The sequence below is a fragment of the Oncorhynchus keta genome, chromosome 5 (assembly GCF_023373465.1).
Source record: "Oncorhynchus keta strain PuntledgeMale-10-30-2019 chromosome 5, Oket_V2, whole genome shotgun sequence".
Classification (NCBI taxonomy): Eukaryota; Metazoa; Chordata; class Actinopteri; order Salmoniformes; family Salmonidae; genus Oncorhynchus; species Oncorhynchus keta.
This window is the reverse complement of record NC_068425.1, coordinates 12,749,549-12,772,405: the sequence shown is the minus strand read 5'-3', so window position 1 is coordinate 12,772,405 and position 22,857 is coordinate 12,749,549. Positions and strand designations below refer to the sequence as shown.

The window sequence follows — 22,857 nt, the reverse complement described above, 5'->3', positions numbered from 1 at the left end:
TATTCTCTGTGATTAATACTGGGGACCAGAAGGAGAGCCACTCTGATTCAAACCTCTGCCGTGCTGTGTTTGAGTCACACACTCCCAAATATCATTATTTATTAAACTGCATGAGTGAGAATACATGTCTCCTTCTCACACCGTCCCAGATTGAGTTCCCTAAAGCAGGATACTGTTAATCCTACTGGTACAGTGTGCCTGAGCGTGCTGCTAGCTAACCCATTAGCATTGTTTATGGAGCTCTGAACTGGCCCCATCGACCCAGGTTCTGTCCCAAATGGCACCCTATTCCCTATATAGTGCTCTACTACTATTGACCAGGGTGAAGGGTAGGGTGCCATTAGAGATGCAACCCCAATCTCCTCTCCTCACAAGCCGCCGGTCTCCTCTCCTCACGAGCCGCAGGTCTCCTCTCCTCACGAGCCGCAGGTCTCCTCTCCTCACGAGCCGCAGGTCTCCTCTCCTCACGAGCCGCAGGTCTCCTCTCCTCACGAGCCGCCGGTCTCCTCTCCTCACGAGCCGCCGGTCTCCTCTCCTCACGAGCCGCCGGTCTCCTCTCCTCACGAGCCGCCGGTCTCCTCTCCTCACGAGCCGCCGGTCTCCTCTCCTCACGAGCCCCCGGTCTCCTCACGAGCCCCCGGTCTCCTCTCCTCACGAGCCCCCGGTCTCCTCACGAGCCCCCGGTCTCCTCTTCGAAACAAGCCACCAGCTAATCAGAAGCCATTGATTACTCTGCATGCCCTCCCAAAGATAATTTATTCACCCTCCTTCAGAAAAGCAACCCCAAAAAATAACCCAGTCTCTCTCTGTCTCTGGGGAAGCTGACCTGAGATGATACATTTACATTTACATACATCACTGTAGGTTATGGGGTTCACCAGCTGACATTCAGTAGGCTGGGCACTGCTTCAGGCAGTGGCATATTAAAGGCTATGGGATGTCAAGGTCAGGGAATAGAAATACCATCCAGTAAGTCACCATGGTGGTGAATGACCGCTCCCACATACTGCAGCTTCTAAAGGACCTGCTTTCACAGGGGAAATGGTTGGAGAGAAAACATAATGGCCTCTGTGAGAATGTGTTCATGCAATTCACCTTGTAGCAGTGACTGTCACCGTACTACAAGAACTAACTAGACTGAGGTTGTCTGCGGTACTGCTCACATCATCTGATCCAGGCCTGTTGTGTGTGTTTTTCCACAGACATTTTGCAGTACTACATGACATGCAGTGTGGGCCAAACCAACCCATTCCAACAGGTAGGCTACTTCAAACAGATGTTTTACTGGCCATCATATTTTAGCGAAGCGCTTTGATATAGGCCTCACAGACACCAGGGATGTGTTGGTTTTGTAACATGTTTAGTATTCATATCTTTTTCAGTATACAGTATATGCGTGATTCAGGCTAGTCTGTACCTTTGATGCAGGTTATAATTTATCCGATCTAATGAGGCTGAACCGTGAGGTGACTCATCTAGCTGATGTGTCTCCCCACGTACGTACATTTGTATAATGTATGCACTTATCTTCTCTCTCATCTATGACCTCCGAATGACCTCTGCGTGTAAATGAGGCGATCCCATTGGATGAAAGGAAGGGAGATGGTGATCATGCGCAGCCTTTATAGATTCCTCTGTGGACTTCCGTCCCAGATTAGCATTTCACACCAACACCTCGGACCCAGCGGGCGAAGTTGGTGGAAATGACGTCATTAGAACCTGTTCTGGCTGAAAATACAGTCTTAAGAGGAGTAAGACTAGTCAACAACCGCTACTTCAGAGGGAAAATATTGTCTTTCCACTTAGACTTTGTAGCTTTTTATTGGCTAATTAAAGTGTCGCAAAACATAGATCTTAGTGAATAAACATATCTCCCAGAAAAGCTTTTTGTCCAAAGAATACTGGTCAAGGCTGCAAGACTGTTTTTTGGGGGGGGTCACAAAAATCGTAATATGACATACACTCACTGTACCAGTCCAACTAGAGAGGAGTCTTATTGGGAGAGAGAGAGAGAACACGCTCTCTGTGCCTTTCATCTTTTAGGCCAAATGTCAGCTTTTCCTGGAGGTTTAAATGTACAACTGCGAAACGGCCACTAAGGCCATTGCCAGTGTCAAATATTAACGTGATTTGAAGACCCTGCCCATAAGAGCCTATCCGTGACCTGCTTTTAATGGACTGTAGTATTTCTTTCCTCTTCTCAGTGCAGCACAAGCCCAGCCTAGCTATCACAGGCACGTCTGTTAAGAAAAAGGGTTGATACATAATGAATGTAACATATCTGACCGGTACCAGGGTGTGAATGTGCCGACATTGGGTTGAGCGTAAAGGGACATATTTGACTATCAGAAAGGACTAGAGTTTGTTAGCAGGGTTGTTTTTTTACATTTTCTGTGTTCGGGTCAGGAGTTTTTCTTACCGAAGACATTGAACAAGTAGCGCAGTACTCGGTGCCATGTCTGATACAGGCGGTCGTGTTTCCCCTCTTGTGTTGTAGAAGTTGTCTGGGAGCCACAAAGCCTTAGTGGAGATGCAAGACGACGTGTCTGAGCTGCTCCGCTCGGCCACCAGAGAGTACCCCCAAACTAAGGTGAGCGTCCTGACTCCTGACATCCATCACTTTACTTCTGTGAACGCCACCTGCCAGAGCACTGATACTACTGTATAACCTGCTGGCTCAGTCACGCCACACAAACACACCCAGCCTTTTCCCCCTGGTCTGAATACACCGGCTGTACCATTGTAGCAGTTCTAAGGGTTGAACAGTCCACTGAATGGAACCAGTGGACCAAGAGGCAGAGAGAGGGAGGAGACGAGTGCACCTGGCCACAAAAGGTCTGCTGGCACTTCACCTTTGCGTTATGCTCATGTTACTTTCACTGCCGTCCTCTGTGCACAGCCCTGTGTTGTATTGTCCAGCGCTGATCTTTCCGCTGTGTGCACAGAGCAACAAATGAGGCCTGACATTTGGGACGTGTTGGAAAATCGAGAGAGGCAAGGCAGGCCAACTTCAGTGGCAGAGTGAAGAGAGAAAATGCTGAGTTCATGGGAACATTTCATGTACTGTTGGGCTACCAGAGATTGAGAACTCCAGCCCTCGTGTCCCATTTAGTCATTTAAAATAGAGCTCTGGACAGACGCTGTTCTCTGCCGGCCGTTACAGTCCATAGGAGAATCCGGACGTGGTTTGTTATTACACCTCGTGCAGACAGACGGCGGTATAGCCTAAGTTTGAGGTTTCGGAGGAAGTACCCTCATTTCAATGGAATGTGGTGCGCACCATTAAAAACATGGAGTCTGTCTGCACAAGGCGTCAGGGTTGCTGACTCTGTTCTGGTTTGCGTGTTTCCTCAAAGTTTCGCCGACTCTCTACTTTTGTTAACGTCATACCAACCTTCTTTACTAGTTTAAGTAGGACACCAAAATTAAGTACTGCCAGTATCTCTCTCATACACTCGCGCACACACTCACTGAGACAGTGGTCTGGCCTAATTTGCTGTGTTAAATGTCGACGTGGCCCTGTTTTAAAGCGTTTGTGTGCTTGTGTGTGTCTTGCAGGGGAATCTAGAACAGATCCAGGGGGTGCTGAACACCACAGAGATCGGCCTGCATCAGCTCACTGCCCTGGTGGACTGCCGAAGCCTGCACATGGTGAGCTGCCTTCCTGCCTGGGACACCAGGGGGACCATGGCTAACGTCCTTACTCCACAGGGGATGCCGTATGGTCTCTGTGTTGCGTGGTCACGGTCTACATGTGTACATATCCCTCTCTGGGATGTGGTTGTTAGCATGTACGGTCCATTCGGTGCATGTCCAGTCCGATGATGTTGGCAGATGTGTTTGCAAGCTGTGTCTAAGCGGTCCAGTGAGTCGTTGTGTGACCCGCAGTTGGCTTTCCCTCTGCCTGTGTGATGGAGAGGACCACGTTCACGGTTCACACTCCTGTGCACGTGCGTCTGTGCTCCGCTCAGCTGAGCTCAACTCTGCTCCACTGCTCTTGGTTCAACCCTGTATTCAGACATGCTCCTCTCTGCCTGCAGTGCATCCGCCGCCCTGGGCTGAGCTGCATATCTCTCTGATCTGTAGTAGCAGCCCTCCCTGACAGCTCTTCACGTCCCCCCCTGTTAACCCCTATGTGGCCGGTGCCCTGGGCTGAGCTGCATATCTCTCTGATCTGTAGTAGCAGCCCTCCCTGACAGCTCTTCACGTCCCCCCCTGTTAACCCCTATGTGGCAAGGGCCCTGGGCTGAGCTGCATATCTCTCTGATCTGTAGTAGCAGCCGTCCCTGATAGCTCTTCACGTCCCCCCATGTTAACCCCTATGTGGCCGGTGCCCTGTCTGGGTCTCACTGTTCCTACTGTCACTCCCACTCTCATCCCCACCACTCCTGAGCCAATCAAGCAGTAGCCCAGGAGCTTACATTCGGCCTAAACCAGGGCCACTTTCAGTAGCAGATAGAAATGTCATGACGTGAATAGAGCTGACGTGGTTTGTTCTTCTACAGAGAGGGATGTTTGTTCTGCATCGTATATTTCTTTCTGAACATGCTGAGCGTGACCCAGGAGGATGGTGTAACGCGCCTGCCTCTACATCACATGTAAACATGCTGTACCTAGGGGGAACAACCAAGACGTCTCTCAGTGCAAATGCAGGAAGCAGAAGTGGTCGTCATGAAGTGTTTTCATTAAAAGCTGGCCAATATTATTCCCAACTTACTCTGCTTTGGTCATGTTGAATAGCACTCCCGGGTATTGCGCATGTTATGTAAATGTAAATGTTGTCACGCTACTTCCTCTCGATAATGACTGTACTTTGCTTGGCTCTGAAGCAGCACCGTCTTGGCCTGCTTTCTCACTCCTCCACGCGATGTATCATTAAATAGTCATGTCTAACCTCCCTCCCCCCAGCATGTGTGTCAGATAGGGCGCTGTGTACAGTAACCCTGTGTAGCAGACAGGCAAATTGTAGCATCTGTTTGGTAGGTTAGTTGTGTTTCTATGACGTGATGTGAACCTCTAGCCTGTGCACTAGTTGTCATAGATACATGTATATGACATGGCAACCAGACTGCAGTGATGAGAGGAAAGTTCCATGCCGTTACATATCGGGTTATTATTTTTTGAAGGTATAGCTCATAGTTTTCACAATATCGCAATATTATTTTTGAGCTAGTTGGCTGTACCTGCACCAAAACTCCAGTATAGCTTGTTCTCCATCTTCTTTTTAAATAGAGAGCCCATTTTGTTTTCAACTTTTTTAAGTGACTTGATCAATTCATTTTCTCATGGCTCTGTCTTGTCCCTCTGCAGCAGCAATATTTTTGAATGATCGACTCGCAATAACGTCACAGTATCGAACCGCAGTACATAATAGAATTGTGAGAACCGTATTGGCACCTAAGTAACGCCCTACTAGACAGTGGAGTTGAACTATGTGCAGACAGATCTGTGACCATTTTAGTGGTATTGTATGCAGGCATTGCAAAACTTCACATTTGCATCACTGTCCTGTCATACAGGCCTACTGTGTGTATGTATGTATGTATGTATGTATGTATGTATGTATGTATGTATGTATGTATGTATGTATGTATGTATGTATGTATGTATGTATGTATGTATGTATGTATGTATGTATGTATGTATGTACATTTCAACTAATTTTTTCTGACTCACAATTCCTGACAAGGCGTCATGAGGAAGGAAAATGTGTATATATTCGCATTCGTGTTGTGCCGCTAGAGGTTCTTCTTGGACCGGCCCAAGACGGACGAGAGCGAAAGCATTTGCCAAGAATGTTTTCATTAATCTGTACATACAGTTGAAGCCGGAAGTTTATATACACCTTAGCCAAATACATTTCAACTCATTTTTTCACATTTCCTGACAAGGCGTCATGAGGAAGGAAAATAATGTGGATATATTGAAGCAACATCTCAAGACATGTCAGGAAGTTAAAGCTTGGTCACAAATGGGTCTTCCAAATGGACAATGACCCCAAGCATACTTCCAGAGTTGTGTCAAAATGGCTTAAGGACAACAAAAGTCAAGGTATTGGAGTGGCCATCACAAAGCCCTGACCCCACACCTATCGAAGATTTGTGGGCAGAACTGAAAAAGCTTGTGCGAGCAAGGAGGCCTACAAACCTGACTCAGTTACACCAACTCTGTCAGGAGGAATGGACCAAAATTCACCCAACTTATTGTGAGAAGCTTGTGGAAGGCTACCCGAAACCTTTGACCCAAGTTAAACAATTTAAAGGCAATGCTACCAAATACTAATTGAGGGTATGTACACTTCTGACCCACTGGGAATGTGATGAAAGAAATACAAGCTGAAATAAATTATTCTCTCTACTATTATTCTGACATTTCACATTCTTAAAATAAAGTGGTGATCCCAACTGACGTAAAACAGGGAATATTTACTAGGATTAAATGTCAGGAATTGTGAAAAACTGAGTTTAAATGTATTTGATTAAAGTGTATGTAAACTTCAGACTTCAACATGTCTGTTTGTATGACATCTACTAATGATCTAACGTCATGCACCGTCACGTAATTGAAGAGACTGATGCACTGTACCACCCTGTGCATACTGTGATCATAAATAATGTCAGGTACCATTATAAATGACTTGTCTGTTGCTGTGTTCCAGGACTATGTCCAGGCTATAACAGGGTTGTGTTATTAACTGTGTTGCTGTGTTGTGTTCCAGGACTATGTCCAGGCTATAACAGGGTTGTTTTATTAACTGTGTTGCTGTGTTGTGTTCCAGGACTATGTCCAGGCTATAACAGGCTTGTGTTGTGTTCCAGGACTATGTCCAGGCTATAACAGGCTTGTGTTGTGTTCCAGGACTATGTCCAGGCTATAACAGGCTTGTGTTGTGTTCCAGGACTATGTCCAGGCTTTAACAGGCTTGTGTTTGTTAGGACTGTGTTGCTTTGTGCTTGTGTTGTGTTCCAGGACTATGTCCAGGCTATAACAGGCTTGTGTTGTGTTCCAGGACTATGTCCAGGCTATAACAGGCTTGTGTTGTGTTCCAGGACTACAGGCTTGTGTTGTGTTAACTGTCCAGGCTTGCTTGTGTTGTGTTCCAGGACTATGTCCAGGCTATAACAGGCTTGTGTTATTAACTGTGTTGTGTTCCAGGACTATGTCCAGGCTATAACAGGCTTGTGTTGTGTTCCAGGACTATGTCCAGGCTTTAACAGGCTTGTTTAACAGGTTTGTGTTGTGTTCCAGGACTATGTCCACTATAACAGGCTTGTGTTGTGTTCCAGGACTATGTCCAGGCTTTAACAGGCTTGTGTTATTAACTGTGTTGCTGTGTTGTGTTCCAGGACTATGTCCAGGCTATAACAGGCTTGTGTTGTGTTCCAGGACTATGTCCAGGCTATAACAGGCTTGTGTTGTGTTCCAGGACTATGTCCAGGCTATAACAGGCTTGTGTTGTGTTCCAGGCTTTAACAGGCTTGTGTTGTGTTCCAGGACTATGTCCAGGCTTTAACAGGCTTGTGTTATTAACTGTGTTGCTGTTGTGTTCCAGGACTATGTCCAGGCTATAACAGGCTTGTGTTGTGTTCCAGGACTATGTCCAGGCTATAACAGGCTTGTGTTGTGTTCCAGGACTCCAGGCTATTGCTTGTGTTGTGTTCCAGGACTATGTCCAGGCTATAACAGGCTTGTGTTGTGTTCCAGGACTATGTCCAGGCTTTAACAGGCTTGTGTTATTAACTGTGTTGCTGTGTTGTGTTCCAGGACTATGTCCAGGCTATAACAGGCTTGTGTTGTGTTCCAGGACTATGTCCAGGCTATAACAGGCTTGTGTTGTGTTCCAGGACTATGTCCAGGCTTTAACAGGCTTGTGTTATTAACTGTGTTGCTGTGTTGTGTTCCAGGACTATGTCCAGGCTATAACAGGCTTGTGTTGTGTTCCAGGACTATGTCCAGGCTATAACAGGCTTGTGTTGTGTTCCAGGACTATGTCCAGGCTTTAACAGGCTTGTGTTGTGTTAGGACTATGTCCAGGACTATGTCCAGGCTATAACAGGCTTGTGTTGTGTTCCAGGACTATGTCCAGGCTTTAACAGGTTTGTGTTGTGTTCCAGGACTTGTGTAACAGGCTTGTGTTATTAACTGTGTTGCTGTGTTGTGTTCCAGGACTATGTCCAGGCTATAACAGGCTTGTGTTTATTAGGACTGTGCTTGTGTTGTGTTCCAGGACTATGTCCAGGCTATAACAGGCTTGTGTTGTGTTCCAGGACTATCCAGGCTTTAACAGGCTTGTGTTGTGTTCCAGGACTATGTCCAGGCTAACAGGCTTGTGTTATTAACTGTGCTTGTGTTGTGTTCCAGGACTATGTCCAGGCTTTAACAGGCTTGTTTTATTAACTGTGTTGCTGTGTTGTGTTCCAGGACTATGTCCAGGCTATAACAGGCTTGTGTTGTGTTCCAGGACTATGTCCAGGCTTAACTGGCTTGTGTTGTGTTCCAGGACTATGTCCAGGCTATAACAGGCTTGTGTTGTGTTCCAGGACTATGTCCAGGCTATAACAGGCTTGTGTTGTGTTCCAGGACTATGTCCAGGCTTTAACAGGCTTGTGTTGTGTTCCAGGACTATGTCCAGGCTATAACAGGCTTGTGTTGTGTTCCAGGACTATGTCCAGGCTATAACAGGCTTGTGTTGTGTTCCAGGACTATGTCCAGGCTATAACAGGCTTGTGTTGTGTTCCAGGACTATGTCCAGGCTTTAACAGGCTTGTGTTATTAACTGTGTTGCTGTGTTGTGTTCCAGGACTATGTCCAGGCTATAACAGGCTTGTGTTGTGTTCCAGGACTATGTCCAGGCTATAAGGCAGGCTTTAACAGGCTGTTGCTATAACAGGCTTGTGTTGTGTTCCAGGACTATGTCCAGGCTTTAACAGGCTTGTGTTATTAACTGTGTTGCTGTGTTGTGTTCCAGGACTATGTCCAGGCTAACAGGCTTGTGTTGTGTTAGGACAGGCTTGTGTTGTGTTCCAGGACTATGTCCAGGCTATAACAGGCTTGTGTTGTGTTCCAGGACTATGTCCAGGCTTTAACAGGTTATTAACTTGTGTTGTGTTCCAGGACTATGTCCAGGCTATAACAGGCTTGTGTTGTGTTCCAGGACTATGTCCAGGAGGCTTGTGTTGTGTTCCAGGACTATGTCCAGGCTTTAACAGGCTTGTGTTGTGTTCCAGGACTATGTCCAGCTTTAACAGGCTTGTGTTATTAACTGTGTTGCTGTGTTGTGTTCCAGGACTATGTCCAGGCTATAACAGGCTTGTGTTGTGTTCCAGGACTATGTCCAGGCTATAACAGGCTTGTGTTGTGTTCCAGGACTATGTCCAGGCTATAACAGGCTTGTGTTGTGTTCCAGGACTATGTCCAGGCTATAACAGGCTTGTGTTATTAACTGTGTTTGTGTTGTGTTCCAGGACTATGTCCAGGCTTTAACAGGCTTGTGTGTTGTGTTCCAGGACTATGTCCAGGCTATAACAGGCTTGTGTTGTGTTCCAGGACTATGTCCAGGCTATAACAGGCTTGTGCTTTGTTCCAGGACTATGTGCTTAACAGGCTTGTGTTGTGTTCCAGGACTATGTCCAGGCTATAACAGGCTTGTGGCTTGTGCTTGTGTTGTTAACTATAACAGGCTTGTGTTGTGTGTTAACAGTGCTGTGTTGTGTTCCAGGACTATGTCCAGGCTATAACAGGCTTGTGTTGTGTTCCAGGACTATGTCCAGGCTATAACAGGCTTGTGTTGTGTTCCAGGACTATGTCCAGGCTATAACAGGCTTGTGTTGTGTTCCAGGACTATGTCCAGGCTTTAACAGGCTTGTGTTGTGTTCCAGGACTATGTCCATGCTTTAACAGGCTTGTGTTATTAACTGTGTTGCTGTGTTGTGTTCCAGGACTATGTCCAGGCTTTAACAGGCTTGTGTTATTAACTGTGTTCCTGTGTTGTGTTCCAGGACTATGTCCAGGCTATAACAGGCTTGTGTTGTGTTCCAGGACTATGTCCAGGCTATAACAGGCTTGTGTTGTGTTCCAGGACTATGTCCAGGCTTATAACAGGCTTGTGTTGTGTTCCAGGACTATGTCCAGGCTTTAACAGGCTTGTGTTATTAACTGTGTTGCTGTGTTGTGTTCCAGGACTATGTCCAGGCTTTAACAGGCTTGTGTTATTAACTGTGTTCCTGTGTTGTGTTCCAGGACTATGTCCAGGCTATAACAGGTTTGTGTTATCCAGGACTATGTCCAGGCTATAACTTGTGTTGTGTTCCAGGACTATGTCCAAGCTATAACAGGCTTGTGTTGTGTTCCAGGACTATGTCCAGGCTTTAACAGGCTTGTGTTATTAACTGTGTTGCTGTGTTGTGTTCCAGGACTATGTCCAGGCTATAACAGGCTTGTGTTGTGTTCCAGGACTATGTCCAGGCTTTAACAGGCTTGTGTTATTAACTGTGTTGCTGTGTTGTGTTCCAGGACTATGTCCAGGCTATAACAGGCTTGTGTTATGATGGACTGGAGGGCCTGATCTACCTGGTGCTCTTCTCCTTCGTCACGGCTCTCATGTTCAGCTCCATCGTCTGCAGCCTACCTCACACCTGGAACAACAAGAGGTCAGAACCCTTCTCCCGTACACACCACTATCCTCCAGTACCACATACAGTCCAATTGGACCTCGATGCTATTTCTGTTTAGTGTTCCATGTCTGAGGAAAATGGTTCAGAAAATAAACTGTTTTAAGTATTTCAGGGTTAGAGAAACCATCTAGAATTGCTTCCAATAGAACTCATACATTAGTTAATAGAGCTTTTGCCTGAACCACAAACTGTAGCCTCTTGAGTCCCATTTTTACATTACACAGAAATGACTCAAATGATAATGATTTGCCTGTAGACAGACAGAGACAATACTATTATAGAATTTAATCTGGGTTTTTTTCCTGAAGAGTTTCTAAACCCCTGACTAAATGTGTTAGCTGCTTTAAGTCTTCCGTTGCTAGTGTGTAGAACACTGGCAGCGTGTTCCATCAGACCTGGCCAGGAGGGCCCAGCTGCTTCCCCAGAAATATCACTTCCTGTTATCCCCCTCTCCCTAATCGTGCAAAGCTTTGAGTGGTGTAATTTTGGAGGTTGACGTTGTACTTTATGAAATCCGTCTGATTTCCCTCCGCTGGGTGCCCCTATCAGCAGCAGATGGATAGGATGAATCATAATGCCTTGTAAGAGAGATGAGAGTTAGCTGTCCCAGGCCACGCCTCCAGTTTAACTCCACTATGTAATTAGCAGAGTTCTGAGGATACTGGCGAATATGTTATGTGCTGCAGTTTGATCTCAGCTCGCTGTTCCTGTTATACAGCAAAGGGTTTTGCGTAGGAATGCATCTTCTAAATGACAGTTTGAGTAATAACTCATTGTTTTAATGACGCATGTAGTTCTTAATAACCCAACATTAAGCTTTACTGCTTTTAATGCCATAAAACATTCCGTTGGTATGTTTTTATATATGAACACGGTAATGTTGGAAATGAGTTATACCCTCCCCTCCCTACTACATACTCTGTCTTTGTAATGTTCTGTATGGGTGAATGCGTGCTGCCCTGAATGGGATGATGTCATTAATTAGCTGTGTGGAGGAGAACGCTGTGGGTGGTGTGTTGAACACTAGAGGGAGACAAGCACCACCATGTCATCATCATCATCATCAGCGCTATTCACTGCAGCGCTACAAGGGCTATTTTTTTGTCTTCTTTTGTGGTCCATGTTTTATACCTTGACCGTTGTGCTACAGGGGGAAATGTGACGATGTGGGCTTTCAGTGGTGCCCTTGCACTAGTCACGATCACAGCTCCTGTTTGAACAGAAAGTAAACCAAATCCGTATTGTAGCAGATCAATCTGTAATATTTGTGTGGAAAACTGAATACATGTTTATCTTAGTGGAGCGTGGTTTTATTCCTTAAGCTCAGTGGCGATTTGCTCATTTCCCTTTCTCAAAGAGAACACACTTTCGTCTCCCATTGGGCAGTGAAGAAATTGACGAGAAACGTGGCCGTGGATGAATGCAAAACGTGACTGTGAATGTGCCTGTTTTTGTGCTGCTGCTGCTGCTCTCCCCGTCAGTGGGAGAGGGGCTCCACCTTGTGGCCGTTTGTCACTCTGCAGGGTTGTAGTCAATTCCATTTCATTTTGGAAATAAACTGTCATTCCAATTTTTGTCCCCCACGATGAAATTGAGAATGGGACTGTGGATGTGTCCTTGTCTGTTTGTACGTTCGTCACATGCAATAGCCCGAGTTTGACAATTTGGGTGAATGATGCGTCTTTCCATAGAGATCTGAGATCTTACAAAATGACAGTGATTTGCCCAAGGCATGCACTCTAGTAATTAACTGAAATGTGTTAGTCACATGTAATATCCCAATTGGTCCAAGCAGGGGGTGCTGCATCCTTAGGGTATGACATGTTTTCTGTTGCCTTTTCCTCAATGATTTTCTATGAGAAAATGTGGAAGTCAGATTGGAATTTCTGTTTTATTCCTGAATTGAAATGGAATTGACGCCAACCCTGGTAGTATGTGTCCTGGTGGATGTGTGACTCAGCAGTGTCTCTCTCTGTGTCTCTATAGGAACGATGCGGACAGCGAGGAGGAGTCCGTGTCCCACGGAGGCAGACTGCAGAACCATGACAACCTGTACCGCGTCCACATGCCCAGCCTGTACAGCTGTGGCAGCAGCTACGGCAGCGAGACCAGCATCCCTGCTGCAGCACACACCGTCAGCAACGCCCCCGTCACAGAGTACATGTGAGTACAGTAACACCAGTCCCGGGAAACACTCGTCTCAAAGAGAATCGTTGGGCAGCGGTGGGTGCACTTCCCCTCCACTTTCTCAGTGTTGAAAGGTTCAAAGCAGGCTGTGGTGTTGAGGGTTGAGGAATGTGAGATACCATGTGACCCAGGGCTGTACTAACACAGTCTCCACGTTTAGGGCACTGCTGAGAAAGAGAGGAGCGGTGCTCTGCTCCCCCGTAGAGGGTCACATTCTGGCGGCCATGAGTGATGCAGCTGTTGCTCTCCAGCTGTGGTTCTTTGAAACCCAACAGCCTTATGAATGGACCTCTTAGGATTTAGGATGGGGCCTGGGGGAGGGGATTTGGTGGTACTCTGGTTTTGGTGGATTGTACAGTACAGTACAGCCATGGATGTTCTGTGGGGTTCTGTGTCTGTGGTGCCTGTAGGGGTTTAAATGGTATCATGAACTATTTGTATATGTGGGTATGTGCTTCTGTGGCATGGAAAGTATATTTTGAGGGTCAGTTAGTTGTGTGTGTGTGTGTGTGTGTGTGTGTGTGTGTGTGTGTGTGTGTGTGTGTGTGTGTGTGTGTGTGTGTGTGTGTGTGTGCGCGCAGGTCCTGCAGCTGTAGTTCCGTCCCCGCCTGTGTTTAACCTTGGGAGTGTGTGTTTGTTCTGTTACACAGGACCCAGAATGCCAATGCCTTCCAGAACCCGCGGTGTGAGAACACCCCACTGATAGAGAGAGAGTCCCCTCCTCCCTCGGTAAGTGTCCCAATGTCTACGTTATACACTGATGGACAGAACACCTCCACTGACTGGGTCATTTGGCAGCCATTGTGTAGGACACGATAATGATGATAATGAAAGATCTTTCAGACGAGATCTTGTTTTAAAGTAAACAGTCTGCCAACGGGGTCTGGTCTTGGAACTGATGTCTCGGTGTAGTCGGCGTTTTGTTTTTGCCTCTTATTTTGACATATTCAAGTTTGGCTCACAGTAAGAGCTAGAGTCAACATGACGATCCTAGCTACCAGTCTCCACAGGTTGTGTGTTGTAAGTCAACCTGAATCCCTCTGTCAGTGGTCCCTGGTCCTCCCTGGCCGGTCGCCCTCCTGTCCTGGAGGCTGAGCCCCTCCTTGGTGTCAGTGTGTCTGCTTGGGCCTAGACTCTGCGCTGTGCATCTTCTCTATACTGTCTTGTCGCTGTTGTTTTCTTTCCTGCAAACCCACACAGTTGTATTTGACTGCCGACATGGACAGTTACAGCCGCAACAGCTGGCAGTTAAAGCCCTCGGCGAGTGAGAGATCGTTTTGGTAACCACCACTATGCTAACAGGTACAGAGAATGCCCACCCCTCCCACCCACCCACCCACCTTCACTTACTGGCCTGTGTTCCCCCCAAACCAAGTCTACCCCCCCTACCCCAACCCCAACCACCCACGCCCTATCCAGAGTTACCTGCCACCCCACTGCCCTCCTGTGTCTTGCTAGTATGACCCCTCACCTAACGACTGTGGCCTTGGGCAGCATACCTTCCTATCCCCCAGCACTGCAGCTGTTTTAGGTGGTACACGTCACGTTCTTGTCCTGCCTCCAGGCCCACCATGGCCTTTCTTTCAGGAACATTTAAGCCGACGTCCGACAGGAAACGGCATTCACGTAACTGCGTTGCAGTCTGCCGAGCCCTTCAGACTGTTGCATTCCCCTTTCCACCTGAACCAGGGAGGGTCTGGTAAGGAGTGGACACTGTGAATGACTGAGTGGACTTTTTTAGGGATTGACGGGTTTTGAAAAAGTAACGAGTTTATTACTATAGAAGAGAACAACTTTATCCAGTTTGTTGCCAGGAGATTCCCCTGGTCCAGGACTTGTACTGGTTCATTTTGGAAGTCTTGAGTTCTTCTGTGAGCCAGAACATCTTTCTGCTATTGTCAGGTTGTTCCACCTATGTCTCCGTCTCTCTCCTGGCCTTCAGAGCTCATAGATGAACACAATAAAGGGTAGAATGGCTACTGAGTGTGGAGTGGGATGATCTCCACCTCACTTTACCTCTAAGTCTAAGAGACTCCCATTGAAAGTCATGATGAGCTGGCAAGGCCACTTTTCAGTACAACCGTGTGCAGGATATAACGTCTGGTTATATCCAGTTGGCCGAGCATGGCGCTGGCAACGCTGATGATCATAGGTGCACGCATGACTGCAAGTCGCTCTGGATAAAAGCTGAATGGCATGTATATTCTATAGGAGTTATAGGCAAGTGGAATAAGTCCTGTTTGTTCTGTAAACCTGTCACTTCCTTTCACAGAGTATGTACTGCAAGTGCACCTGGTTTTGTGTCTGCTCCTTCCTTTTCAATAAATACATTGTAATGTACACAGATGTGACAACCCAACCCAATTCCAGTATGGTTTATTATCTCTAAGTACAGTATGATAAGCCCTTACTTTCCCATGTAGAAACATACTATATATACACTGGATAGATGGATGGGTAGGTAGGTACGGTAGATAGGTACAGTTGAAGTCGGAAGTTTACATACACTTAGGTTAGAATCATTCAAACTCGTTTTTCAACCACTCCACAAATTTCTTGTTAACAAACTATTATTTTGGCAAGTCGGTAAGGACATCTACTTTGTGCATGACACAAGTAATTTTTCCAACAATTGTTTACAGACGGATTATTTCACTTATAATTCACTGTATCATAATTCCAGTGGGTCAGAAGTTTACATACACTAAGTTGACTGTGCCTTTAAACAGCTTGGTAAATTCCAGAAAATGATGCCATGGCTTTAGAAGCTTCTGATAGTCTAATTGACGTCATTTGAGTCAATTGGAGGTGTACCTGTCGATGAAAGTAGGCCTTGAAATACAAACTCAGTGCCTCTTTGCTTGACATCATGGGAAAATCCAAATAAATCAGCCAAAAAATTGTAGAACTGGGAGCAATTTCCAAACACCTGAAGGTACCACGTTCATCTGTATAAACAATAGTATGCAAGTATAATCACCATGGTACCATCATACCGTCATATCGGGAAGGAGATTCGTTCTGTCTCCTAGAGATGAATGTACTTTTGTGCGAAAAGTGCAAATCAATCCCAGAACAACAGCAAAGGAACCTGGTGAAGATGCTGGAGGAAACGCGTACAAAAGTATCTATATCCACAGTAAAACGCGTCCTATATCGACAGAACCTGAAAGGCCGCTCAGCAAGGAAGAAGCCACTGCTCCAAAACAGCCATAAAAAAGCCAGACTATGGTTTGCAACTGCACATGGGGACAAAGATTGTACTTTTTGGAGAAATGTCCTCTGGTCTGATGAAACAAAAATAGAACTGTTTGGCGATAATGACCATCGTTATGTTTGGAGGAAGAAGGGGGAGACTTGCAAGCCAAAATACACCATCCCAACCGTGAAGCACAGGGGTGTCGGCAGCATGTTTGGGGGGTGCTTTGCTACAGGAGGGACTGGTGCACTTCACAAAAAAATATGGCATATTGAGGAAGGAAAACTACGTGGATATATTGAAGCAACATCTCAAGACATCAGTCAGGAAGTTAAAGCTTGGTCACAAATGGGTCTTCCAAATGGACAATGACAACAAGCATACTTCCAAATTTGTGGCAAAATGGCTTAAGTACAACAAAGTCAAGTTATTGGAGTGGCCATCACAAAGCCCTGACCTCAATCCTATAGAACATTTGTGGGCAGAACTGAAAAAGCTTGTGCGAGCAAGGAGGCCTACAAACCTGACTCAGTTACACCAACTCTGTCAGGAGGAATGGGCCAAAATTCACCCAACTTATTGTGGGAAGCTTGTGGAAGGCTACCCGAAACGTTTGACCCATGTCAAACAATTTAAAGGCAATGCTACGAAATACTAATTGAGTGCATGTAAACTTCTGACCCCCTGGGAATGTGATGAAAGAAATACATGCTGAAATCAATCATTCTCTCTACTATTATTCTGACATCTCACATTCTTAAAATAAAGTGGTGATCCTAACTGACCTAAGACAGGGAATTTTTACCAGGATTAAATGTCAGGAATTTAGTTTAAATGTATCTACCTACAGTATCTACCACTAGTATCTACCTACAGTATCTACCACTAGTATCTACCATTAGTATCTACATACAGTATCTACCACTAGTACCTACCTATATTATCTACCACTAGTATCTACATACAGTATCTACCTCTAGTATCTACCGCTAGTATCTACAGCTAGTATCTACCTACAGTATCTACCTACAGTATCTACCTCTAGTATCGACCACTAGTATCGACCACTAGTATCGACCACTAGTATCTACATACAATATCTACCTCTAGTATCTACCTACAGTATCTACATACAGTATCTACCTACAGTATCTACCTCTAGTATCTACATACAGCATCTACCTACAGTATCTACCTCTAGTATCTACCTACAGTATCTACCTACAGTATCTACCTACAGTATCTACCTCTAGTATCTACCTCTAGTATCTACCGCCAGTATCTACCACCAGTATCTACCGCTAGTATCTACCGCCAGTATCTACCGCTAGTATCGACCGCTAGTATCGACCACTACTATCTGCCACTAGTGTCTACCACTAGTGTCTACATACAATATCTACCTCTAGTATCTACCTACAGTATCTACATACAGTATCTACATACAGTATCTACCTCTAGTATCTACCTCTAGTATCTACCTCCAGTATCTACCTACAGTATCTACCTACAGTATCTACCTCTAGTATCTACCTCTAGTATCTACCGCTAGTATCTACCGCTAGTATCTACCGCTAGTATCTACCGCTAGTATCTACCACCAGTATCTACCACCAGTATCTACCGCCAGTATCTACCGCTAGTATCGACCGCTAGTATCGACCACTACTATCTGCCACTAGTGTCTACCACTAGTGTCTACCACTAGTGTCTACCACTACTATCTGCCACTAGTGTCTACCACTAGTGTCTACATACAATATCTACCTCTAGTATCTACCTACAGTATCTACATACAGTATCTACCTACAGTATCTACCTACAGTATCTACCTAGTATACAGTATCTACATACAGTATCTACCTCTAGTATCTACCTACAGTATCTACATACAGTATCTACATACAGTATCTACCTACAGTATCTACCACCAGTATCTACCACCAGTATCTACCGCCAGTATCTACCGCCAGTATCTACCGCTAGTATCGACCGCTAGTATCGACCACTACTATCTGCCACTAGTGTCTACCACTAGTGTCTACCACTAGTGTCTACCACTCGTATCTACCTCTAGTATATACCACTAGTATCTACCACTAGTGTCTACCTACAGTATCTACCTACAGTATCTACCACTAGTATCTACCTACAGTATTTACCACTAGTATCTACCTACAGTATTTACCACTAGTATCTACCTACAGTATCTACCACTAGTATCTACCTACAGTATTTACCACTAGTATCTACCTACAGTATTTACCACTAGTATCTACCTACAGGTTCTACCTATAGTATATAGGTTGATACTGTAGGTAGATTTCTGATCTCACACACAGACTGTTCAGAGCCAAATCTGAGGGTAGGGGAATCTGAGATATTCTGAACATATTGCTGATCCTAGGTGTCCACAATAGGCTGTCCAAATGACTCCCAGGGTGACATTCCCACAATGCAAAGCCCCGGTGCTGTATCGCGAATGGACTCTGCTCAGTGACTCAATTTAAAATGAATTAATGGACACTGAATTTTTTCTCTGTTGGTGTTGTGATGTGTGGAGCTTGTTCATTCTCCAGCCCTCACAGCCAAACACTCTCTATTGATTTGTTAAGGTGACCTGTTGTTCTCAGCTTGTTACATTAGTCATGCTTTTTTGATGTCAGGGAAAAGATGTGCACTTTCAAACATAGAACATATCAAATATACACCCCTGAGGCAGCATGTAAAGACTTCTGTCTTCATTACAATGTTTTCCAGAGGCCCTTTCATGACTTTTCAATTTTTGTGTAGTTCTCTATTGAATGAAAATGTTTTATCTGTGAATACACGGGTCATCACATGCTGTTTTGTTACGCCTGCATGTCTCTTTCTCTCAACAGTACACCTCCAGCATGAGGGCCAAGTACCTGGCCAACAGCGGACCGGGTCCCAGTACCTCCACCCCCGTACCTCCACAGCACCCATCACAGCACCAAGAACACGAATCGGCACACCACTCACGACAGCACACTCCACACCGCCCACCACATCACCCAGCGGCGCAGCTCTAGACAACACCGGGGGCGTGACCGACCAACAGACACGCCAGTGTGGAACCACCTAGTCTCTGGAAACTCTTCTCCAATGCCCCTCAACATCTCTGTGACGTCATCGCCATCCTCATCCAGGCTACAGTCCCCATCTCCTTTCCTCTTCGCTCTTATTAGCCCTCTCCCCCAGCAACAACTTCAAACATCTGAGCCAAATATGTCATTTGAAGTGTGCTTGATGGCAGAGCAAAGAAAGGAACGCGCAAAGCAGACGCATCGTGTAAATAGTTCTGTCGTCATTACAATGTTTTCCGTAGGCCCTTTCATGATGTTTCCAGATGGCCAGTCTGAGCTGGGCCACAGCGGAGCAGCTAGCCAGTGCAGGGTGATAACCTTGCATGGGAGGTTATTTCCAGCATTGTGTGATCTCTGTCATCTTCTTCATGGGCTGCTAGTGGACTGACTGAGTGGTGGCCCTTGTTCCCCTGCCACCGCCTCGCCTCAGTGCTGGGCCACCCTCGGGGCCCAGGGACAATACAGACTAATGAGGCAACTGGCCTCCAGCTCTTCGTGAACAATCTCTGCTCCTTTTCCACTCCTCCGTCTGCTCAGTCCACCAAATATAATCTTGAACGGAGTGATATTGTCTTACGTGAGGATATACAACATCTTTTGGTTTTATTTGTCTGCCACTTGTGGAGTCTTCCTGTATTTGATATTGTATGAAAGAGACATCCACCATCAAATGGTCTCCATGTTAACCACTGCAAAAACCACTGGTTATGGTGCTGTGAAGGAGAGAACACCTGACGAGATAATGAAACTAAACTGCCATTGCTTTGGTGAGGACTGAGACAGTTATGGGAATATCTAGCACTGATGACTATTGATAGTGATTTTGTTCAATATGTTGCTACGTACTGTTCTCCCTCTCTCTCTCTCTCATTGCTGTAGGAGATGTTGAGCAATGCCTTACACAGAGAGCTGTGGAAAGGCCTAGAAACTACTGTTCTCTCACACCCTTTTACAGAACTAGGCCTCTGTCATAGCAAGTTGGGATCCAGGCACGGTTCCTCAACGGCCGGATGTACCTCAACAATACTATGGCCATGATATGTCTGAAAGACAAAGACCAGTGTTTCTCAAGCATTCCGTGTGAGTGTTCTTCATCATAGTGAAACATCTCAGTTCCTCATGTAATCCTGTTATCTGGAGGACTGGCAACACGACCAGTAGAACGCCGGATCGAGGAAAGGGCATTAACATCAGTGTTATTATCCGTTCTCTCAATCCACGTGTCTGACGAGATCACACTGATATATCATTACTACCGTCTAACCAGCTGAGACCGCTGATTTCTTATCCACGTAGACATCAGCTTGTTATTGCATTTGTCTCAGACTGTGAGTGGGACCAGTTATCTCGTTTCATAATGTCTTAGTAGTAGGTCTATGACTGGAAAAGACTGGGCTCTCTTAACTCTTACATTAGTCCTGACCTGCATGTTTGTGGCTGTTGTCCCGTCCCCGTTCCCCTCCCCCAGGGGGAGTGATACAGTATGCCACTATTCCTGAAAAATGACTGAAGCTATATGGATTTTGAACTGGAGAGTTTTGCTGTGGAAAAAAATCAAGTTTATTTTCGATTCCAGCGTCTGCTCTTGGATGACGTGAACTGAAAAGACAGATGAAGCTCACTGAAGACGAGGAGCTGTGAACGGCGGGACCCGCTGTCCTCTCATCAATACCACAGACCGCTGTTATCAGAACTGTAATTCTCATTACATCCAAGAGTTTGGTCAATTGAGGATATGCTTAATAAAAGGTTCACACTTCTATGGGAAGGTTTTGTTCCCAAACCGGGAGACTTCAGACCAGGAGAGGAAACATTTTGAAACTAACAGAAGCACAAGCTTTTTTTTTGTTCAACACACAGATATGAGGACTGGTTCCAGGTTGCTGAGAGACCAAACAAAAGAGGAGTTTTCCTCCACCATTATAAGACTCATTTAAAAGATCATTTGCAGTGCTCTTCTATTAGCCAGGTATCTTGTGCTGGTGTTGGTGTTCGTCTGCGTACAGTGGTCGGTGTGTTTGCTTGCCAGTCTCCTGTCCTCCCAACAGATCTCTGACCGCCTCGCACAGTTCTCCTCTGCTGAACCCTATGGATATAGTCACAGACTGTAACATCACCTTACAACCAGTAAGGCTGTGTACATGTATTAGTATGTATTTCTTCTAAAGAGGTGTAGAATTCATGTGTTCTAGTATACAGTTATGCATGTTACAACAGCCAAGACAACTGCAAAATGGACGTCCTAATGCACCAGCATTTCATGGTCACAAAGATGTGTTTTAGCATAAAGAATGATTTTGGAGAGAGAGAAAAAAATACAACTGCGGTAGTTGTTTCACAATGGGTGAATTGAAGGAATGCTGTGGTGACACGGGTTCCCTTGTACCATTTACCTTTTCAGCAAGAACATCCTGCTTTCCTGTGGACTCTTAAAGCATGGTGCCCCTTCAAAACGTAGAGTGAAATATTGTTGCACGCTGTTGCTACCGACGCTTCTCTTGGCGCCCCTTCGTTCTGCGTTGTAATCAATATGAGAGGTGTGGTCCTTTCTTCAGACTGTGCCAATAACCAAACACAACACCTTACCTTGACGAGGATCTTTTTCAATGTCTCACGTAGGCCTGTTTGTACAGTTCACAGCACTGCGGTTGCCTGAGCAACCAAACGAGGAGAATGAGCCCTACATTTTGAACTGAAAATTAATTGTTTTATTCTCTGTGTGAAAGACCATTTATTATAGTAACGATGCATTTTTACTGTTTTTAGAGTAGTCATATTCTCTTTGTTAATGTTGTAATGCTAGACCAATGTACAGACTTTAAAGGGATACTTCGGGATTTTGGCTATTAAGCCCTTTATCTACTTCCCCAGAGTCAGAAGGACTAATAGACCACCGTCTCTGCATCCAGTATGAGTTGGAGGTAGATCTGCGAGCCAATGCTAACTAGCGATAGCTGAATGAGTGGAAGTGTATGGTATCTACTAGCAAATGCACTAATGCTAGTTAGAAACTTCCTTCAAACTGCACGCAGAGACAAACAAAATGAATATACCAGTGCATCGGACTATGGGGCAGTAGATAAAGGGATTGATTACAAAAATGCTGTAGTATCCCTTTAAAACATGTTTGCTAAATGAGCTGGTGAAGTTGACATTTCCTTTTTGTCGTTGTGATGAAATCTTTTTTGCTGCATTAAAAAAAAAAGTAATTTACCATTGATTATTTTTAGTGTTCATTGCATATATTACAATGTGTAGCAAGCGGAACATTTTTGTTGCTTTTAATGGGAATACGATATAGTTTTTGTCTTTCATTGCTTTGTTTTGATAACATTTCCCTGTTGATTTACTCATTTGTTTTCATATTATTTTAAAGCAATTACTAAAATATTGTACATGTTAAACCTGTGATTTTATTGAGCTTGAACTCAGTGTTTTGAAATTAAACCAACCTTAACTGTTGAACCCTGACTTGTCTTTACATGTAGTGAAGAATAGACCATGTTGATTATAACTGTTTTCAAATGGACAGAAATGCATGATTTATATGAGAGTTTGATTTTAACTCAGGCTTCCACTGTAAAATAATGTAGCCTATGGGCAGCTACCAATGGTGAACAAAGATAAGATTTCTTGCTCCACTTGGCTGACATTGTGACTAGTAGCACTAGGCAGCAGCAGAACTGCACAG

The 22,857-nt window shown here is 45.2% G+C and overlaps 1 protein-coding gene across 1 annotated transcript in view; it reads left to right on the top strand.

Annotated features, from left to right (window-relative positions):
- LOC118365782 (protein tweety homolog 3-like) overlaps positions 1-22,631 on the top strand; it is a 67,224-nt gene extending 44,593 nt beyond the window's left edge. Inside the window, exons 8-14 of the mRNA XM_052518741.1 lie at positions 1,203-1,258; positions 2,498-2,590; positions 3,559-3,651; positions 10,513-10,649; positions 12,660-12,836; positions 13,511-13,589; positions 18,942-22,631. Coding sequence (XP_052374701.1) covers positions 1,203-1,258; positions 2,498-2,590; positions 3,559-3,651; positions 10,513-10,649; positions 12,660-12,836; positions 13,511-13,589; positions 18,942-19,112 — 806 coding nt within the window. The 3' untranslated portion in view covers positions 19,113-22,631. The remainder of the gene's footprint in view (positions 1-1,202; positions 1,259-2,497; positions 2,591-3,558; positions 3,652-10,512; positions 10,650-12,659; positions 12,837-13,510; positions 13,590-18,941) is intronic.
- The last annotated feature ends 226 nt before the right edge of the window (positions 22,632-22,857 follow it).